The following is a 17,102-nucleotide window of genomic DNA, read 5'->3' as shown; positions in this document are numbered from 1 at the left end:
TGCATTTGTCCTCCATTCTTCAGTGTCAACTTTCCTCTCTGACAATGAAACAAATTTTGCCTGTGTGACGCCCCCTGCAGTTAACCACTAATTTTCTGCTGCCTACTTCCAAATTAATCACTATAAATGGGCAATTACTGTCAAGATAGAAGTGTGAGTCTTCCGTTACTATGGAGGGCTGCATTGTTATGCTATTCAAAATACAACAGCTTCATTCAGTTGGATATTCCTAATAGTGCCCTCCCCAGAAATGATCAAACCCAGCAACTAATTTGAATCGTGACTCATAAAATGTGTTTTCCTGTGTGGAAAGCACAGCTCAACTACACTTTGATGAACAATTACACTGCTTTTGACACCAAGATGGTGGCATGATCCTGGATGAGAGACTGCACCTCAGTGCTGTCAAGAAGTTGTAAAATAGCAGAGGTTTACAAAACGTGCTTGGTGTCGTTTAGGGCTGGCATCATACTTCACTCGCACTGCAGTACAAACAAATCAAATCACCACTCCACCACTTTTAGTCCACGCTTGAGTCTACTTTGTGCTATTAAAAGTCAGGTCCTCACTCCACCCATCTACCTGACTCCATCTCAGTCAGGACAGCACTATCACTCCCTTCACTTGTAAACTCAAAACTCATCTCTTCAAGAAATACCTCACATCCCCTGCTCCCACTTGTATCACACCCCTTTCTGCTGTATCCTCCAGCAAATATGCTCCTGTCTAAACCCGATCTTCCACGCTATCTAGCTGTTCTTCCTCTAATTTCTTTCTGTTGAATTTTTCTGGCAGAGAAGCGTTCTCATATTACAGCAGTGTTTGCTTGGATCTATTATCTGGGCACCAGCAGCCTGAGCCTAAGCTAATTTTACTGCTGCCCTCATCATAATTTGCTTTGGATAAGAGCAAGAGCTAAATACCTTTAATGTAAAAGTAATGCGAGTAGAAGTGCTTTATTCAGTTTTCTGTCTATGCTGATGCCAGCTACCAAGCAGAGGATCTTTTGGCTAGAAATGGATTTTGATGGGAGTGCTCAAAAGGTTATTTCACAAAATCTTTGAGGATATGAAGCATAACAGTGATGCAGTTTTATGGTGCAGCAATATGTCAGATCAAATTACAGAAAATACATTTTTAAGATTAACGACTGGATTTTCAATCCACTTAATTATTTCATGAACTTTTTGCAGCCTCATGTATGGTTCACTGCCTTAAAGTACGCCACCCAAAATCTAATTTTAGAGCGTCGAGCACTCACCCCCCGCAGACTTGAAAGAACGGCTGTAACGTGTTTGTGTTTTTCGTCTTTACTAAGAACAGCAGCAGCTTGAAGTCACGTCAGTTAAGGCGGATTCCGACATTTTCCCAGTGAGAAAAGGCTTGAGATGAACAGACAATGTCAAAAAACACTCATTCAGCATCAAACTGAGAGAGAGCAGCAGAGAAATGTTGTTCTTTCTATGCTCAGTATTATCTACTGGCTAAATACAAAGCCTCTCTGGTAATGCTGTTTCCCTCCTCAAAGCTTTTCCAACAGAAGTTGTTTATCTAGACTACTCATTTAACACTTTACTGTGTATTTATATATATATATATGTGTGTGTGTGTGTGTGTGTGTTACCGAATTATCACTGTGTTCAATTACTATGGAGAGAGTATGATTGTCAAATTATAACTTAGCAACCGTAACTAGGCACAGCAAGTCTGTGAAGCATTTCTCCGTGCATGAGGCGGCGGTGAGAGGAGTACTTGATTATAGCAAACAAAACCAAAAGCACATAACAGCCAAATAATAAGGAATGGATCGTGTAAGCTGCAAACATTAGCATGCCGGGCTAAATGTCTTTCTACCCACAGTCAGAGTAACCTTGCATCACTTTGAAGGTGTATCAGCTGTGAGGTTATGGGTTAGGTTATGGGGAGTGAGCATTCAGGACCAATGTGTCTATAGAGGCCGGTCTGGAGGCTACTATATGAGAGTTAAAGCTCATGTTTGAGGCTCTGTCCTGCTCTTTTTTGGACTAAACTCAGACGATCCTGTAATACAAGACCAATGCTGCTCCTTTATTTCCACATCTTCAACATGGATCATCGAGCAGTGAGGATGCTGCCTTTTTACCTGGGATATGTACCTCCAGTCTGTCAGAATGATGTCAGTATGTGCCATCATGGAACTTGTAAATGGCTCAGCTGGAAACTAACTTGCTAAAGCTATTAAAATGTGCTTGTGACAGTCGTGATTTCAGCTTAAAAACCTGATAGTTGTCAGGTAGAAATGAGAAAAAGCTTCTGTGTAAAATCAAAGCTTTATTATAAGAATTACTATATATTTTGTGTGAGACCTGTCACTTTCGTCATTTTGAACTGCATGATGCTGCATGCAACAATGTTAAGCTTGACAGGTGTAGTAACAGCAAAGGGTTGTTATTCTAATACTATATTATTAAGTTACGCCAATTCTTACCAATGGATATTTTTGCTCAGTGGTCATTACATGATACCATTATTAACTCGCCAATACTGCACTATAAAGTGCTACTCTTTATTTTTCACATTTAGTCACTGAATAAAGTTAGAATGCATTCCTGAAAAGTATTTTATACTCTCTATATGTACAATGGATTGTAATAGAGGTAGACATTTGTTTCCATTCCCTCTCTAGTGGAGCACTATGGGATGGTGTGTCACAATCAGGGTGGTGAAAGCGCCCGAGACAGGATTTAAAAAAGATGATATGGTCTCGTCTCAAGCTGGGTGAACTAAGATTTGCAGAACCATGGGTTCATGCATCAGTCATGCCTTGAGTCATCACAGCGAACTGGAGGCAGGGAAATGACGAGGTAGGGTGCTTTCTTATGTTAAACATCATGCCCCTTAATAAAAGCTGACAAACATATAAACACCTCTAGATGTAAGAATATGATAGATGCACAGCAGCTTTCTCTTAATATATTGTTTTTAGCAGGATACCACAAGAAAAAGGACAAAAGAAAGGGTTCACAGTATGCTCAGTCACCACATCCAAAACCAGGTCAGCATCTTTGGGATGTACAATGTAAAATCCACTAGATGTGAGGTCTAGAGATCAATTTTTCATTTGCACTCAAAAATGAAAATCTCCTTTGTAAAATTTAGTATGAAATGTGTAGCAATGATGTAACAGGCATCCTGACAGTTTCTGATGTGGAAATGTGGTGACACCTTGTCGATGATAACTGTCACAACTTGAAAAGAAATGCAACAGCAAAGGAAAGACATTCCTCTGCAGCCTCCTGACAAGATGAGCAGAACCTCAGGAACTTTTCGACCATATCTTCCTGTGATTTACTATGCTGCTTCAGGAATTTTCTTTTTTCATTTTATACTCGTCTGTATATCTGAAGCTATCTGCTTTCATCTCTCTGCACCACCTCTCCTGCCCCCCCCACCCCCCAGAAACCATAACTGGCTTTAAAAAAAAAACCCACCCTGATATTTCCCACTGCATTCATTTCACATTTTTCAGTATTTTGTGATAATAAAAACCCTTCACATCAAAGCAGACTTACTTTTAAGGTAAAGCTGAGCTTCCTCTTTTGCTGCCCAGAGCACAGAGTTGAAGCACTGCAGACAATTGGCATCAAGTTTCCACTGTGCGTGCATCAACTCGCACTGTCTGCCATCTGAAAAGAGGTGTACATTTCCTGTCCTCTCCGCAGAAACGCTGAACCTTTTACAGACAATGCCACATCTACACGATACATCTCAACCACTGCCCTTCAGCCTCCATAAACACACAGTGAGGATGATGCAGAGCGACATGTGATGTACTTCTAGCTGAAAGGTGTGTTTCTTTAACTGCATCTGTGAGCAAATCTACATGTGATCTAAATAATTTCCCATTATGTGCTGCTTTTTTTTTTTTACATATTACATACACGAAACATGTCACCAAAACAAACAGACACAAGAAGTTTCTTTCCACATCACATCAATAAATTGAGATGTGATGTTAGAAAACAACAGGGGCTAAAATAAAACATCTACTGTGTATACATTATATGTGTAAGTGTGGTAACTTTCACTCATTAACATTACATATTGTCCATTTTCACCTGACTACACTGACATGTCTGTAGACACATACATATAGCTATATGTCTATGTTAAAGGTTCAGGGTTTATTTACATTACATCTACATTCCACAACACAGGGTTGTATAATGAAATGAAAGCTGCCTCTTTATGCTTCAAACCAAACAAAAAACCCCAAAAACTTTTGTCTATGGTGGAATGTGGAGGAAAGAAGCTCTTGGTGCATCTTCTTGTATTTCATACAAGCGTACGTTACATGACGAGTCACTGGAAACTGCAGTCGACGCACATGGCTGAAAAAAGCTGATGCTAAACTGAACTGAAAAGGCTTCATGTGAAAGCTAATAGCCTGACGTCCTGCTCTTTATAACTATACTGTTGGACTGTACAGAATTCTATGCTCTATCTAATAAATGGTGACATTGATGAGAAAATTATTAGGGGGTCTGCAGGGTTGATTAGACTATTGAGAAGCAGAGGCGAGCGTCCCTCACGATCACTGTGGTCATTAATTAAACCACAGAGATAATTGCAAAATAAGTTTTTAAGTCCACTCACTTGCTGATGCAGCACATGCGTCTACTGACAACTCTCTTCTTCCTTTTTATCATTACTTTCTGAAACCCGCTGCTGTTCTCCTGTGCTGCCACCACTCCCCTGACAGTAAAGTCTCATCATGTTTACATAGTTTGTACTGAACAGTAATGCACCAGAGGCTTATGGTTACAAGCCTGACAGCCATCACTTTGTATTAAATTAATAAAGCTAGCAGCATTATAGTTTCCATGTGTGATATGGAAACTAACCCCCTCTGGACCCTTAAATTTCAGTAAAAGCCAACTCATTGATTATAGGAGAAAATTCATCAGCATCAAGTTTGATAATTGGAATTTTTCAAGCAAAAATGCCAAAAAAAAAAATACACTGGTTCAAGCTCAAATTGGAAGATTTTCTGCTTTTCTTTGTCTTAAACGCAGTGACGACTGGAGTACTGAAAACCATCCATTTTATTTTCGCTGACCCTCCCTTTGCTCTGAATGATGCCCTTGAACATAAATTACTTATGGAGAATAAATGCAAATAAATGCAATTTGCCCATGCAGTCAGCAATGTAAAGAGTTGAAGCCTTACATTCTTAATGTGTCACTTAGCATCACGTCCTGTCTCATAAAAAACAAGGAGTTTTCAAGAACGCTAGAGATGCTGATGAGCTTCTTGATTGTGTTATCCAAATACCCAGAGACTGTTAGCGTTAGCCTAACTAGCCTTGCTGCACTGCTTTATAAAGTCATAGGCAACCATTGACTCACAGGCCAGGATTAGTGTTATTCAGAATATAAAACAATATCCATCCAATGACCAATTCTCTGACAATTTAATTTGAAGATATCTCATTTTCCATTTATATAAATCAGTCTGAATCTGGTCTAAAACTCCACAGAGGAGTATAATGTTTTCTTCTTGCTGTAGACTAAGTCTGTCTCCAGAAGCAACACTATAAAGAATTTAATTCAGCAATCTTAATGACAAGCATCTCCTGGCACGTCTGTACTGAACTGGGAAAATTCCACCAGTTGCAGCCACTTGAGAGGTTCTTATTACAGAAAAAAGCCTGCAGTCTGAACACAGGCGGGCACAGTTTTGCTGTGTCGACGTGAAATTGAACCCACTGAGAATGAAAAAATATCTCTTTGACTAGGGAGTTGATTTATTTTTTAATCTAAACAGTTTCCTTCCTCCTCACAATTGTTATCATCAGCACAAAAAAAGTGTGACTCTGAGGCAAGATAAACATTCAAACATATTGTACACAGATTCCTGCTTGTGGGATAACACCTTCATAAAATCACTGAGCAAGTTCTCTACCTACACAATGACCTTCAGCAGCACTTTATACAGTCATTAAAAATAGAAGCTCATAAAGCATGAAAATACTACTTTTTATTCATGACAAAGTGTCCAATGTTGACAGGGACTAAGTTTTCATCTTTGAACTAAAATATGCCAGTCACTCCTGGAGCTGTGTGAGTTTTGCAGAGTTTATGGCCTTAATGTTTTTTGAGGTGCTAAATATTTAAACCAAGGTGCACACACTTTCATATCACAATGAACAGTATAGTAAAATAACTTAATGCAGTGTAGAAGGAAGAAATGCTATGCATGAATAGCTCAGGAAGACGTTAATACTGCACAAAGCCACATACTGTCACCAAAACCTGATCCAGCAGGTTCAGCATCTACCAGATCTGTCAAATCTGATCCACCCTCTCCATGGGGATCCATGTTGGAGCTTTAGTATTCATGTCCCATCCAGAGGGTGTCTTGAAAAACTTGCTACCACAACTCATCCGCTGCAGCAGAGGCCACACTGTGCTGGATGAGGTTTGTCATTGCTTCAGCCGGTCTTAACGAAAAAAAAAGTTGGGACAGGCTCATGTTTACCCCTCTGTTGCATCAGCTCTTCTTTTATCAACACTCGACCAACGGCTGTCATTTTCAAAGTGGAATGTTTTCTCGTTCTGGCTTGATGTACGATTTCAGCTGCTTGGGGTCTAATTTGTCGTATTTAAGGTTTCATAATGTGCTAAACATTTTCAATGGGTGACAAGTCACGACTGCAGGCAGGCCAGTTTAGCACCCAGACTTCTTTACTATGGAGCCATGCTGTTGTAACACATGCAGAATGTTGTTTCTTGTTGTCTTGCTAAAATAAGGAAGGAAAAAAGAAGTTGTCTACTTGGCAGCATATGCTGCTCCAAAACCTGTTTACATCTTTACGCATTAATGGTGCCTTCACAAATGTGCAGGTTAGCCACGCCACGTGCACTAATGCACCCCATACCATCACAGATGCTGGCTTTGAACTGTGCTCTGATAACAAGCTGGATGGTCCCTCTCCTCTTTAGTCCAGAGGATGTGATGTCCATGATTTCCAAAAACAATTTCAAATGTTGACTCATCAGACAGAACACAAGACAGTTTTCCACTTTGCCTCAGTCCACCTTAAATGAGCTCAGACCAGAGAAGGTGTTTCTCTCTGGTTTCCTCTTTGCATGGTAGAGCTTCACTTTGCATTTGTAGCTGCAGTGATGAACTGTGTTCACAGACGATGCTGTTTGGTTGTTCCTGAGCCCATTCAGTGATGTCCACTACAGAGTCCTGTCTGTTTTCAATGTAGTGTAGTGTAGCCAGTTAATCTCATTAACTGTGAGGTTTTTTTCACCAGCTGTTTCAGCATTTCACAACTTTTCCAGCCTTTTGTTGACACTGTCCCAACTTTTCTGAAAGGTGTTGCTGTCATCAAATTCTAAATGAGGACATCATTTTCAAAAAAAAAATGAAATTTTTGAGTTTCCACATTTGATTTGTTGTGCCTGAATTTAAATTAAATACTGAGTTTCAGTGTTTTGCAAATCATCACATTCTGTTTCTATTTACCTTTTACACAACATCCCACAGTGTTAGTACACCGAAGGAACTATTGTAGTAGTATTACAAGTGTCCTGTAAACCATTGTCATTTTCAGGATTTATCTATGGTTCAAATTGCATTTCTATAGAGGCAGATTTCAGCATGAAGCTGTGGTTTTTCTTGTGGTGCTACATGACTATTCACATTACCTCTGTCAGACAGAAGACCTTCACATTGATTGTCTTGTTGTTTTGAGATTACGCAGTGGGGTTCTAAAGATTTTCAGCAGCACCAGGGTCATGAAACTCAATGACTGTTCTTCTACAATTACAGAGTCATTATGGCACAGCTCCTGACATTCATCCCGTATCATTATTATGCAGAACTCTAAATCATTTGTACCTTTCCAATGAGAGAGAAAGTCAAACCAGCGATGTAGAAAGTGACGATGCAGCTTTATGGTTTCCTCTGACAGTGTTCATGCACTTCAGTCAGTATTTATGGTTTCTGTTAAGGCTGAATTATAAATAAAGTTCTTAAAAAAAGGTCAAAACAAAATGAATGAATGTTAAGGCTAAGATAGATTGAGCATATTTAGCTATTTGTTTCATATTGAGTTGTTTATATACACATATACTATTTGTGCCGAGCAACAGATCAATAACTTTTAATGTGAAGATGCTTTGCTTTGCAATTGTGCGTTGACCACATTGGATTTTTAAATATTAGACTGTAGCAGACTAATTCACCACTGTGAGGCCCTGCTCTTCATTCTGAATTGCTCTGAGTTACATTTATCCTTTGTGCTACCTGTACTTTTCACGTTTCTATTTCAAATGCTTCATACAGATGATGTTACATGCTGTTTATCTTCAATACAAATTGCATGACAATATTTGGGTGAAATGTAATGTGTAAATCATCATCATGACAGTAATGATGTTTTATAGCCACTTCCATAAATACTGTGCACAAAGCCGGCCTCATAATTGTTTCTCATAGTCCTCAATGATCCTCATTTCTCAACACAACCTTTCTGGCACTGGTTGCAAGTGACGATGTCAGCTTTGGTCTTTCTGTGATGCATTGTTCCTGGCTGGCTTCATTGGCTCAATACCCAGTATTCACAGGTGTTTTGGAAAATCAACTGTACCACAGTTCTGTTTCAAGGCCCTATCCAGTTTGCTGTGTTCTTCCGTCCAGTTTGACTTGAAGGATCACATGTCTTTGGTTTGCTGCACATTCATAAACCAATCCATGAAAGAAATCACCACATTACGACTTGAAGCTCAGACAGGCAGCCAGCACTGTATGACAGCTGTGACAGGTCAGAGCTGTGTAGTGAGTCAAACAGTGTTGTGTTTTATAGCGGACAAAGACCACCATCTTTCTGCAATTTACTGCAAGATGCCACAGATGGCATAAATGTAACTTCCCTTCATGCACAGGGTTTCTATAGATAAATGCTTCCTGCTAGATGTGGACATTAGACAGGGTAAAGGCATTAGCTAACTTCTTTGTCTGAGATCCACATCTTCCATCAAACCAGATTCATCTGTATAAAAGTGTACTTATTCAGACATATCTACTCCCTGAAAAATGTATAGCAACCACACTTTAGCACAGAGACTGGAAAAGCACAGGAAAAAATAACACTGATGTACTCTTCAAAGTAAGTCTGTTAGTCTGCTTAAATCACAAAGGATTTCACAGGAATTTCTAATGCCCTGTTCATAATTTAGCACAATACACACACGCACACCACTACAGTTGCACATCAGTATTATTTATGACACAGGCTCATTAAATGCACAAAACATTTGTGTCATTATGCTGAATTAAAATGCTAATTCTAGTACATCACGATTGAAATATTCAGCTTGCACTTTGTGACCAAATGTGAACAGAGAGCAACGGTTCCCTTCACCCTCACACTACCCAGGACATCCCTTTCAAGCCTCAGCCAAAGCCTGTAGCTGCTGGCCTGGTTTGAGTGTGTCTCTGAGGATCCGTCAGCAGCCAGTCTGTGTGCTGGCAGGTGGTCTGGAGGCATGACCAATACGCTGCAGAGAGGCAGCAAACAGACAGACAGACCCTGCTGGGGCTCTATGGGGCTGCTAATCTGGGGCCAAGCCAGGGTCCTCCGGTCTTGTAACTCTCAGCGCATTGTGTCACCCTCTGTTTCAAAAGCATTACTGAACTCTAAACTACATTAACCTCCAGGCAAGGGCGAGTTCCTTCAGTCCAACGTAAACAAGCAAGTAAATGACAAGGAGTCTAAAATTGAACACGAAACTCAGCAATGGACCAAAATTATTCTTCAAACTGTTTATACATGGGGCCTAAGACCCTGGTTTGTAATATAGGTGATAAAATCATCAATGTGTCCAACTATAAAGCAATCAGTGGGGCTATTATCAGGCCTAGAAATTCCAAAAGCATGTAATTTCTGGAGGAAAATGACTTACGGGACTAATCTCCCTTCTTTACTGATGATTGCATCTCTATCATTAAGGAGGATGAATATTTCCGCATTCGGGGTCCCGTCATAAGCTTGTCTCCATTTCCTTCTCACAGTACAATCTAGTCAGGACCAGAGCTGAGGAGGAGTTGTCTCCCGTTTCTTGCCGGTATTGAACAGGCTGATAGCTGCATTAATGGCTTTGTACAGTAGATGTGTGCTATCATTAGCTAGCCCTATGGAGGCCTGTTCTTTCTCTGGCCCATCTGCTTGTGGTACTGCTGAACTGAACGCACACCAAAACGATTTTCATCCAAGTCAGAGCTGGTGATGGCGTACAAATTAAGTTTGGCACCATGAGAGAATGCAGCATAACTACAGACACAGGACCAGTGTCTACTCTCAACAATGTCAGCATTCTCTTCACACATCACTGCGAACAGCAACAATGACTTTGAGTAGTACAACTCTCGCATGTGCTTCAGTGGGCTCACCGGGGAATGAAGGTCATCATTCAGAGCTCTGAATTAATTAGCAGTGATTATTTATTCGAGCTAAAACTACACACGAGAGAGCATGTCACAGTGTGTCTGGGTACATTTGGTGTTGGATAATTTCCGCCATTGTGTCCACTCATTCCTGTCAAAGCATGCGAGTACTGCCATTAGCTGCCCTGTCACAAGATATTCTGTATTTTTTATCGACAACACACACTTTGAAGGAAAACAAACATTGAATTGATCCAACTAACACGTATTGCCTGTGTAGCCAAAGCTTGATATAGATTATTGCACAGACTCTGTAACAAACACATCAATGAACACCACAGCAGCAAGGAGTTAGCTTACATTCTACAGTTAAAATGTACACATGGAAGGTATTTCAAAGGCTAATTCGTGAATTTCTTGGCATATTAGACATATTAGAACTATTTTTAGGTCAACAAAGAAAAGGTTAAAAAAATACATATATATATATATATAGGTATTTTATGCCTGGTAGAGTGAAGAGGAGGAAAATGTAAACTTCACAGTGAAAATGCAAAAAACCAATGTGCCAATACGAACACGACCACCACGCACGCCGTCCAGAGCGCAAAAAACACTCTGAACTGAAGCAGTTGTTGATCACCTGCAGGTCCTACAATGACTGATGGGTCAGGCAACATGAGCAATTAGCTGCAGACAGCTCCACACATGCACACACATGCACATGCACACACACACACACACACACACACACACACACACACACAACCAAATGCATGATCCCCTCCAGACAATAACACCAGCCTTACAGTCATAATGTAGCTCTGAAGGTAAATTGCATTCAGCTAAACTAGTCCATCATCACAAGCAGCATTTTGACAGTTTGAACAGAACACTGACCTTTCATGACAATAAAAACACACGCTGGCTGATATCCTACATATCCTGGATGTCCTACTTCTCATCCCTTGACTAACAGCTACTCCACCTCTACACCACCTTTTAATGCACAGACCACATCGCTCGCAGCCAAGTGACACTTTTTCAATGAGTTTAGTATTTTGACAATGAGGTCCTCGGTGACCTTGCTCCCAACAGCCATTAAGTGTCATTATCATAGTTAATTTTCCACACATTACCTGGATGAACAATGGCCCATGGCCACTGGGGGTTGACATTATTACTCACCCTGATGCCCAGCTCCACATTTTCTCCCCCGTACACCTCCATCCCTTCATCCAGCAAGCCAATCTCCTCAAAGTACAGCCTATCCACCACGAAGCAGCCAATCAGGGCTGGGCTCCTGGGGGAATAAAGATGATGAAGATCAGTTTTTCCCTCTGCACAGGTAATGTTAGCTAGGCACAGTTGCTATAGTGACAGTAGAGACAAGAGGAGAAATGTGACCTTGCACAGCATTTCATTTGAATGCTGCATGAATTACCCTTTCAGCAGAGTTCACATTTGTTTTCTTAATTTCAGAAAAAGAATATTAGATTATTGATTCAGGCTATCATGACATCGTGGTGCTCACTTACTGGATTGGTGCACTCTTGTTGCCCTTGTGCCACCAGGACTTTGGTGGGTTGAGGTAGCGACACCACAGCTCCCAGTCAAAGCCCTGGGCAGACAGCGGATACTCTTCAATCTCAAACGTGTCGTACTTGATGTTATCAAATGACGGGGAGATTATGCGGGTTCTGTCTTCTTGAATTCTCTGCAGAATGGGTTCAGCCCTTCAAATGTGGAAAGACAAAGACATTTGACTGGGAGTTTGTTTTGACAGGCTTTCTCCATCACCTCTGTGATCATCATCTGTCATGTAACAAAAAAAAAAAAAAAAAAAAATTCACGACCACAAGATAAATTCAGTCCAATGTATTACTCTGATAACGCATCATTTCCCATCTGATAAATTGATGGAATTTTTTAATCAGAATATGAGGACATGAAATATGCTTCTTCATTTGCAAGCACTTAATGGAGTGATTCAAAAACTACACACTACATTTATCAGGTAATTTAACGTGCATGCATGCCTTTTACTTACGCTCCCCTTCTAAACACTTAGACATGTACGACAAGTGTGATTGTTCTGCTCCTTGGGAATTAATTTAAAAGAATGTAATGTAAAGAATTTTAAGTTTTTTTGGGCTTTCTTAGAATTAGATAAGAAGATTGATACCACTCTCATGGTTTTATGATAAATATGAAGCTACACCATTGAAGAGGCCTTCAAGCTCTTTAATTAATATATTATACTGTAGTTTTTGTTTAAACAGTAATAAAAAAATCACGTTAGATGTATCTTGTTGCCCTCAGTCAGAGCCAGCCCAGCTGTTTGGTCCTGTCTTTGTGCTAAGCTAAGCTAACTGGCTGTTTGCTGTAGCCTGATATTTAATGTCTGGATGAAGAAAGCAGATGGATGTTGTTCAGATTCTCATGACAGATTTGGGACAGAGTGCAGAGTTATCCGGTGGACTATGAGGCCTCTGGCAGATTAGCGATTGTTGTGATCTTGTGCAGAGTGTACTCATGTGTATATCATCATAGATGCAGAATATAGCCACGAGAGAAAGAGCCAACTCTTTGTTTTTAAATGAAATCCTTTTCTGTAAACCCACACAGAGCGATATGACTCAAGAACCAGCGCTCTCGTGTTGAGCTGAGCTAGCCTCGTGCCGCATTCCTTGCGAGTGACTCACCAGCCAACGTTGAACTCGACGTGGGCATCAAACAGCGCAACGACTGGGGCAGTGGCAGCCCTCCACCCACTCACTCTGGACCGGATCAGACCCTCCTGCTTGGAATGCCGCACCACCTTAATGAATCCTGGACGTTGGCTGTTAGTCTCAGACACAAAATCCTGCAGCTTCTCCTTTAGCTCGTCTACAAAACACACACACACGCACACAAATTTTACACCAATATCTTAGGAGTTTTTGAAGATTGTGTATGAGATTGGTGAGTGAAGTGAGAGCGGCTTGTGAGCAAACTTCCACTCACAAGACGCCGTCATGTCCTCCTCCAGTGGGCAGTATTTCATTGGTAAGAGGCCAAAAGTACTCATGCTTCACTGCTTTGATCACTGGACCAAAGAGGCAGCGGCTCGAGCCAGCACTGCAGACCTCCATGGGGCTTACCACTCATAACGGGATATTGCAATATTGAGGACTCAGCCTGCCATGCTTTTCAAAACATGGGGGGAGGAGAAGTCCATCCGTTTCAATGTTTGGCTTCAAAGTTTACCTCCATTATTACCTGAGCTATATACTGTATGATGAGTCACAGCCTGCAAGATAAAAGAGCCAGTGCCACTTATCTGGAAAAGAATCACAGTTCTCCCCGCAATTTAGAATTGGGAGCAATATTTCTGCTAATTCTCTCAAAAATACAATAAATTACGGCAATGCAGTCAAGCAAAATTTCAAGCCAAGTGAAAAAACTTAAGCTGATCAAAGGCCACACTTTGCAGTTGGTGGGAGAGCAAAACCTCAATTATATCCCAACTCCATACTGTACTATCAACCGAATAAAACTGGACCAAATAAAACTTTCATCAGCACTGCGTTTCATCATCCCTTGTATAATTCACCTTTGGCTGTGTTCTCACTATTTCACTTTTAACCGCCAGTACCTTTTGAGTTTAAAGGGAATGGGGAGTGGTTGGAAGCAGACAGAAAGCGGCCGCCGTGAAATCATGCTGTGTCTGGTTTCTTCAGAGGTGAGCTGAAAAAAAGTTTGATTTTCCACAGCAACAAAACTGGAAATAAGTTTTAGAGAAGCAGTTCATCTGACGTCAATGAGGACATTGGTTGAATTGTGGAAATTTATATCTGTTCCAGAAACAACGTGCACGGCAGGAGACTCACCTTTGATCAAAATATAATAAAAGCAGCTCTTTTATTTGGATTGGATGACTTATTAATATTTTTCAGCAGCCTCATTTTCTCTGACTTTGCAAAGAAAAAAATGTATGCTGTTTGGCGTGCTAGTTAACGATAGCACCTGTGAGTAAACAAGTCTCACGGCATATCAATTAGTGCATCTACAACAGTCAATGTCAATATAAAATGCTTGAATATATAATGAGAATTAATTAGCTCATAGCTTTTCATCAGAAAGCCCTTGAGAGGTTGGGAAAGCAGCAATTATTTTCACGCATATGTGGGATGTTAATTCTTCTAATTTTTCTAAATACTCTAAATATCATGTATGAAAGTATGTATGGTTGATGCTAATGAGGGTCTAAGGACAGAGTAACGTTGTCCAGACTGGAAAGGTAAATGTATTATTAAAGCTTGACTTTACCAGACTATGATATCTTGATTTAATAAAAGTCAATAATGTTAAAGTTAATACAAAAACAAAGCAAGGATTAAAAATCATACCAGTGGATGGATGAGTCATGAGTCAATACTTTACTGAATGATCACCACTATGACTGTTCATGTTAAGGACAATGTTAAAGCCCTTTGTCCCGTGGACTTTTCTTCGTTATGTTAGTTATGTTGTTAACATATAGTTATGTTAACATTTACTGTTTCACATAAAGTGAATCCTTTAGGCCTAAAAATGTGTGGAATGCATTTCCTTTCTCATGAAAATGTTTAAATTGTGCATTGTTTACATCCATGTTTGCTAGCATGCACTGTCACTGTCTCTGCTGGTGCATTGCTACACTTTTCTGCACACTACAGCTACCACTTGATCAATGGAATAAAATGAACGAACACTACAAATGTAACAGGAGTGCAAATCTCGTCACCTGCATACTCACACATGTGCATGTCTATCCTCAAGCATGTACACAAAACAAACGAAACAGAGACCCATGAATAGAAATATTGTTGCATAGCCTGACTAATGATCCTAAATTCCACAGTGTACCTTTAAGTTACAGCATCTTCTTACCAAACCCAAAACACCACAGCTCTTGAATCTGTTCAATTACCTTAATTTGTCTAAACTGTTCCTTGGGCAAGAACTGATCTCATGAATCAGCTGGGGAAATAAAGACAGATATTAAAAAGATACCATAGTCAGAGATGCATATGGTCTCACTTATCATTCAAGTGGATAGTGCTGGTCCTCAGAAACTCAGAGAACTGCTGCTATTTCCCACAAGGCAATAAACAAGCCTGCAGCAGAACAATACTCACACTACAGCATATAAACCACATGCAACATGAAACTGTATGGTACATGTATGTTAAGTATGATAGTATTGCAGCAGTGGTTGGTTTTCTTTCCTTCCTGGTTAATTGCAATCAGCAGACATCCCAGATGTAAATCAGCCCTTAATTAGATAGCCAGAACTTAAGTCAGAGGAACTCTGGATCAAGAAAATATACTTGTACTAATTAAAGTTTTAGCATATGTAATCATAGTAGTCTTCACTTTGGACCCTTAAAGGAAACCTACTGTAGTTACTCATGCAATAGCTGCTGGTGACAAACCACCAGATCACTGTATGTATAATAATGTTTAATCCATCAATAATTAAGACATTCTAATATGTGTGTGAATGGAAATAAGAATGATGATGTGTTATGCCTCATAACAAATCATAATAAAGCACAGTCCATTACACCAGTCTTGGCTGATGGCCAACAGTCATCAGTCTTTCAGGACTGATATCCTGCTGAAGCTCTGCTGGAAAGCAATGGGCTTGGGATGGTGTCGGCCTGGAACAACAAGCAAACAGGTTTCCAGCATCACTGTGCAGTCAAGCAGTAAATCCAGTAACATATTCAAAACGTAACAAGAAAACAGGTTTTACTCAGAAGATAAAAAAGCTAATGTGAGCAGCAAAATGGTCAATACTCCGTTTAGCTCATCTCTATTCTATCCTCGGTGTGCTTTAACAAATGCATGAAACTGAAGAACAACCTGAATATAGACACTGTGTCTCTGAATCCATAACAGCACACGATGAAAGTGCTCCATATTCAAAACAGAAGACATCTAACATGCTTAAAAATCCTGTTTAAGTGTGCAGACAAATTAATTGTGACAGTGTCATATATAGTTCTGTGCAAAGGATATTTGAGTAATGGGATTTCAGTCACTGTTCCCTTTAATCAACAACCTGTTGGTGCTTCGTAACTGTATGTTGCTGTCTGCACTGAGCTCATCTGTCTCAATACTGTATGTTATTTTCGTGCATGTCCAAACTAAACCCTATTTATCACCACACAGGCATTACTGCTTGCACAGCAGATGGCAAATCGGCATGGATACAGGTCTCACAGTAGCTGTGTAGTTTTCACTACACTACTTGGCAACTTCTCACCGCACAACTCTGCAGGTGTGAAAATCTCTGTTTAAAATATCCAGCTGATACTTCCTCCACAATTTCACAGTCTCGTATCCAAATCCTGGGTCCAGGTTTTGGATACGAGACTGGCAGTTTGTTAAAAACATTTTGAACACATGTTGCTGAAGTTCCAGTGGAAATGTGCACTGCTCATATTTTATAGTTGGCACTACATATTGTAAACTCAGCTTTGTTGGTTTTTGCTGATATCGTCCCAGTTTTTGTGTACCCTCCAGCTTTCACTGGCTATGCCTACAGCGACCGCTTGCTGGATATCCAACTGGTTTCAAACAGTTGCTGGAACTTCTCTGGACACCTGGGTCGTTGACTGAGCCTGCATTACATC

The 17,102-nt window shown here is 40.3% G+C and overlaps 1 protein-coding gene across 1 annotated transcript in view; it reads right to left on the bottom strand.

Moving 5' to 3' along the window:
* The window catches only part of galnt18b (UDP-N-acetyl-alpha-D-galactosamine:polypeptide N-acetylgalactosaminyltransferase 18b), a 71,845-nt gene that overhangs the window by 19,099 nt on the left and 35,644 nt on the right, over positions 1-17,102 (bottom strand). The window contains exons 4-6 of the mRNA XM_076728565.1: positions 13,143-13,326; positions 11,976-12,173; positions 11,626-11,740 (exon numbers count right to left, since the gene is read on the bottom strand). Coding sequence (XP_076584680.1) covers positions 11,626-11,740; positions 11,976-12,173; positions 13,143-13,326 — 497 coding nt within the window. The remainder of the gene's footprint in view (positions 1-11,625; positions 11,741-11,975; positions 12,174-13,142; positions 13,327-17,102) is intronic.

Source organism: Chaetodon auriga, chromosome 1 (genome assembly GCF_051107435.1).
Source record: "Chaetodon auriga isolate fChaAug3 chromosome 1, fChaAug3.hap1, whole genome shotgun sequence".
Lineage (NCBI taxonomy): Eukaryota > Metazoa > Chordata > Actinopteri > Chaetodontiformes > Chaetodontidae > Chaetodon > Chaetodon auriga.
The sequence above is the reverse complement of the archived record's forward strand: the minus strand, read 5'-3'. Positions and strand labels throughout refer to the sequence as shown.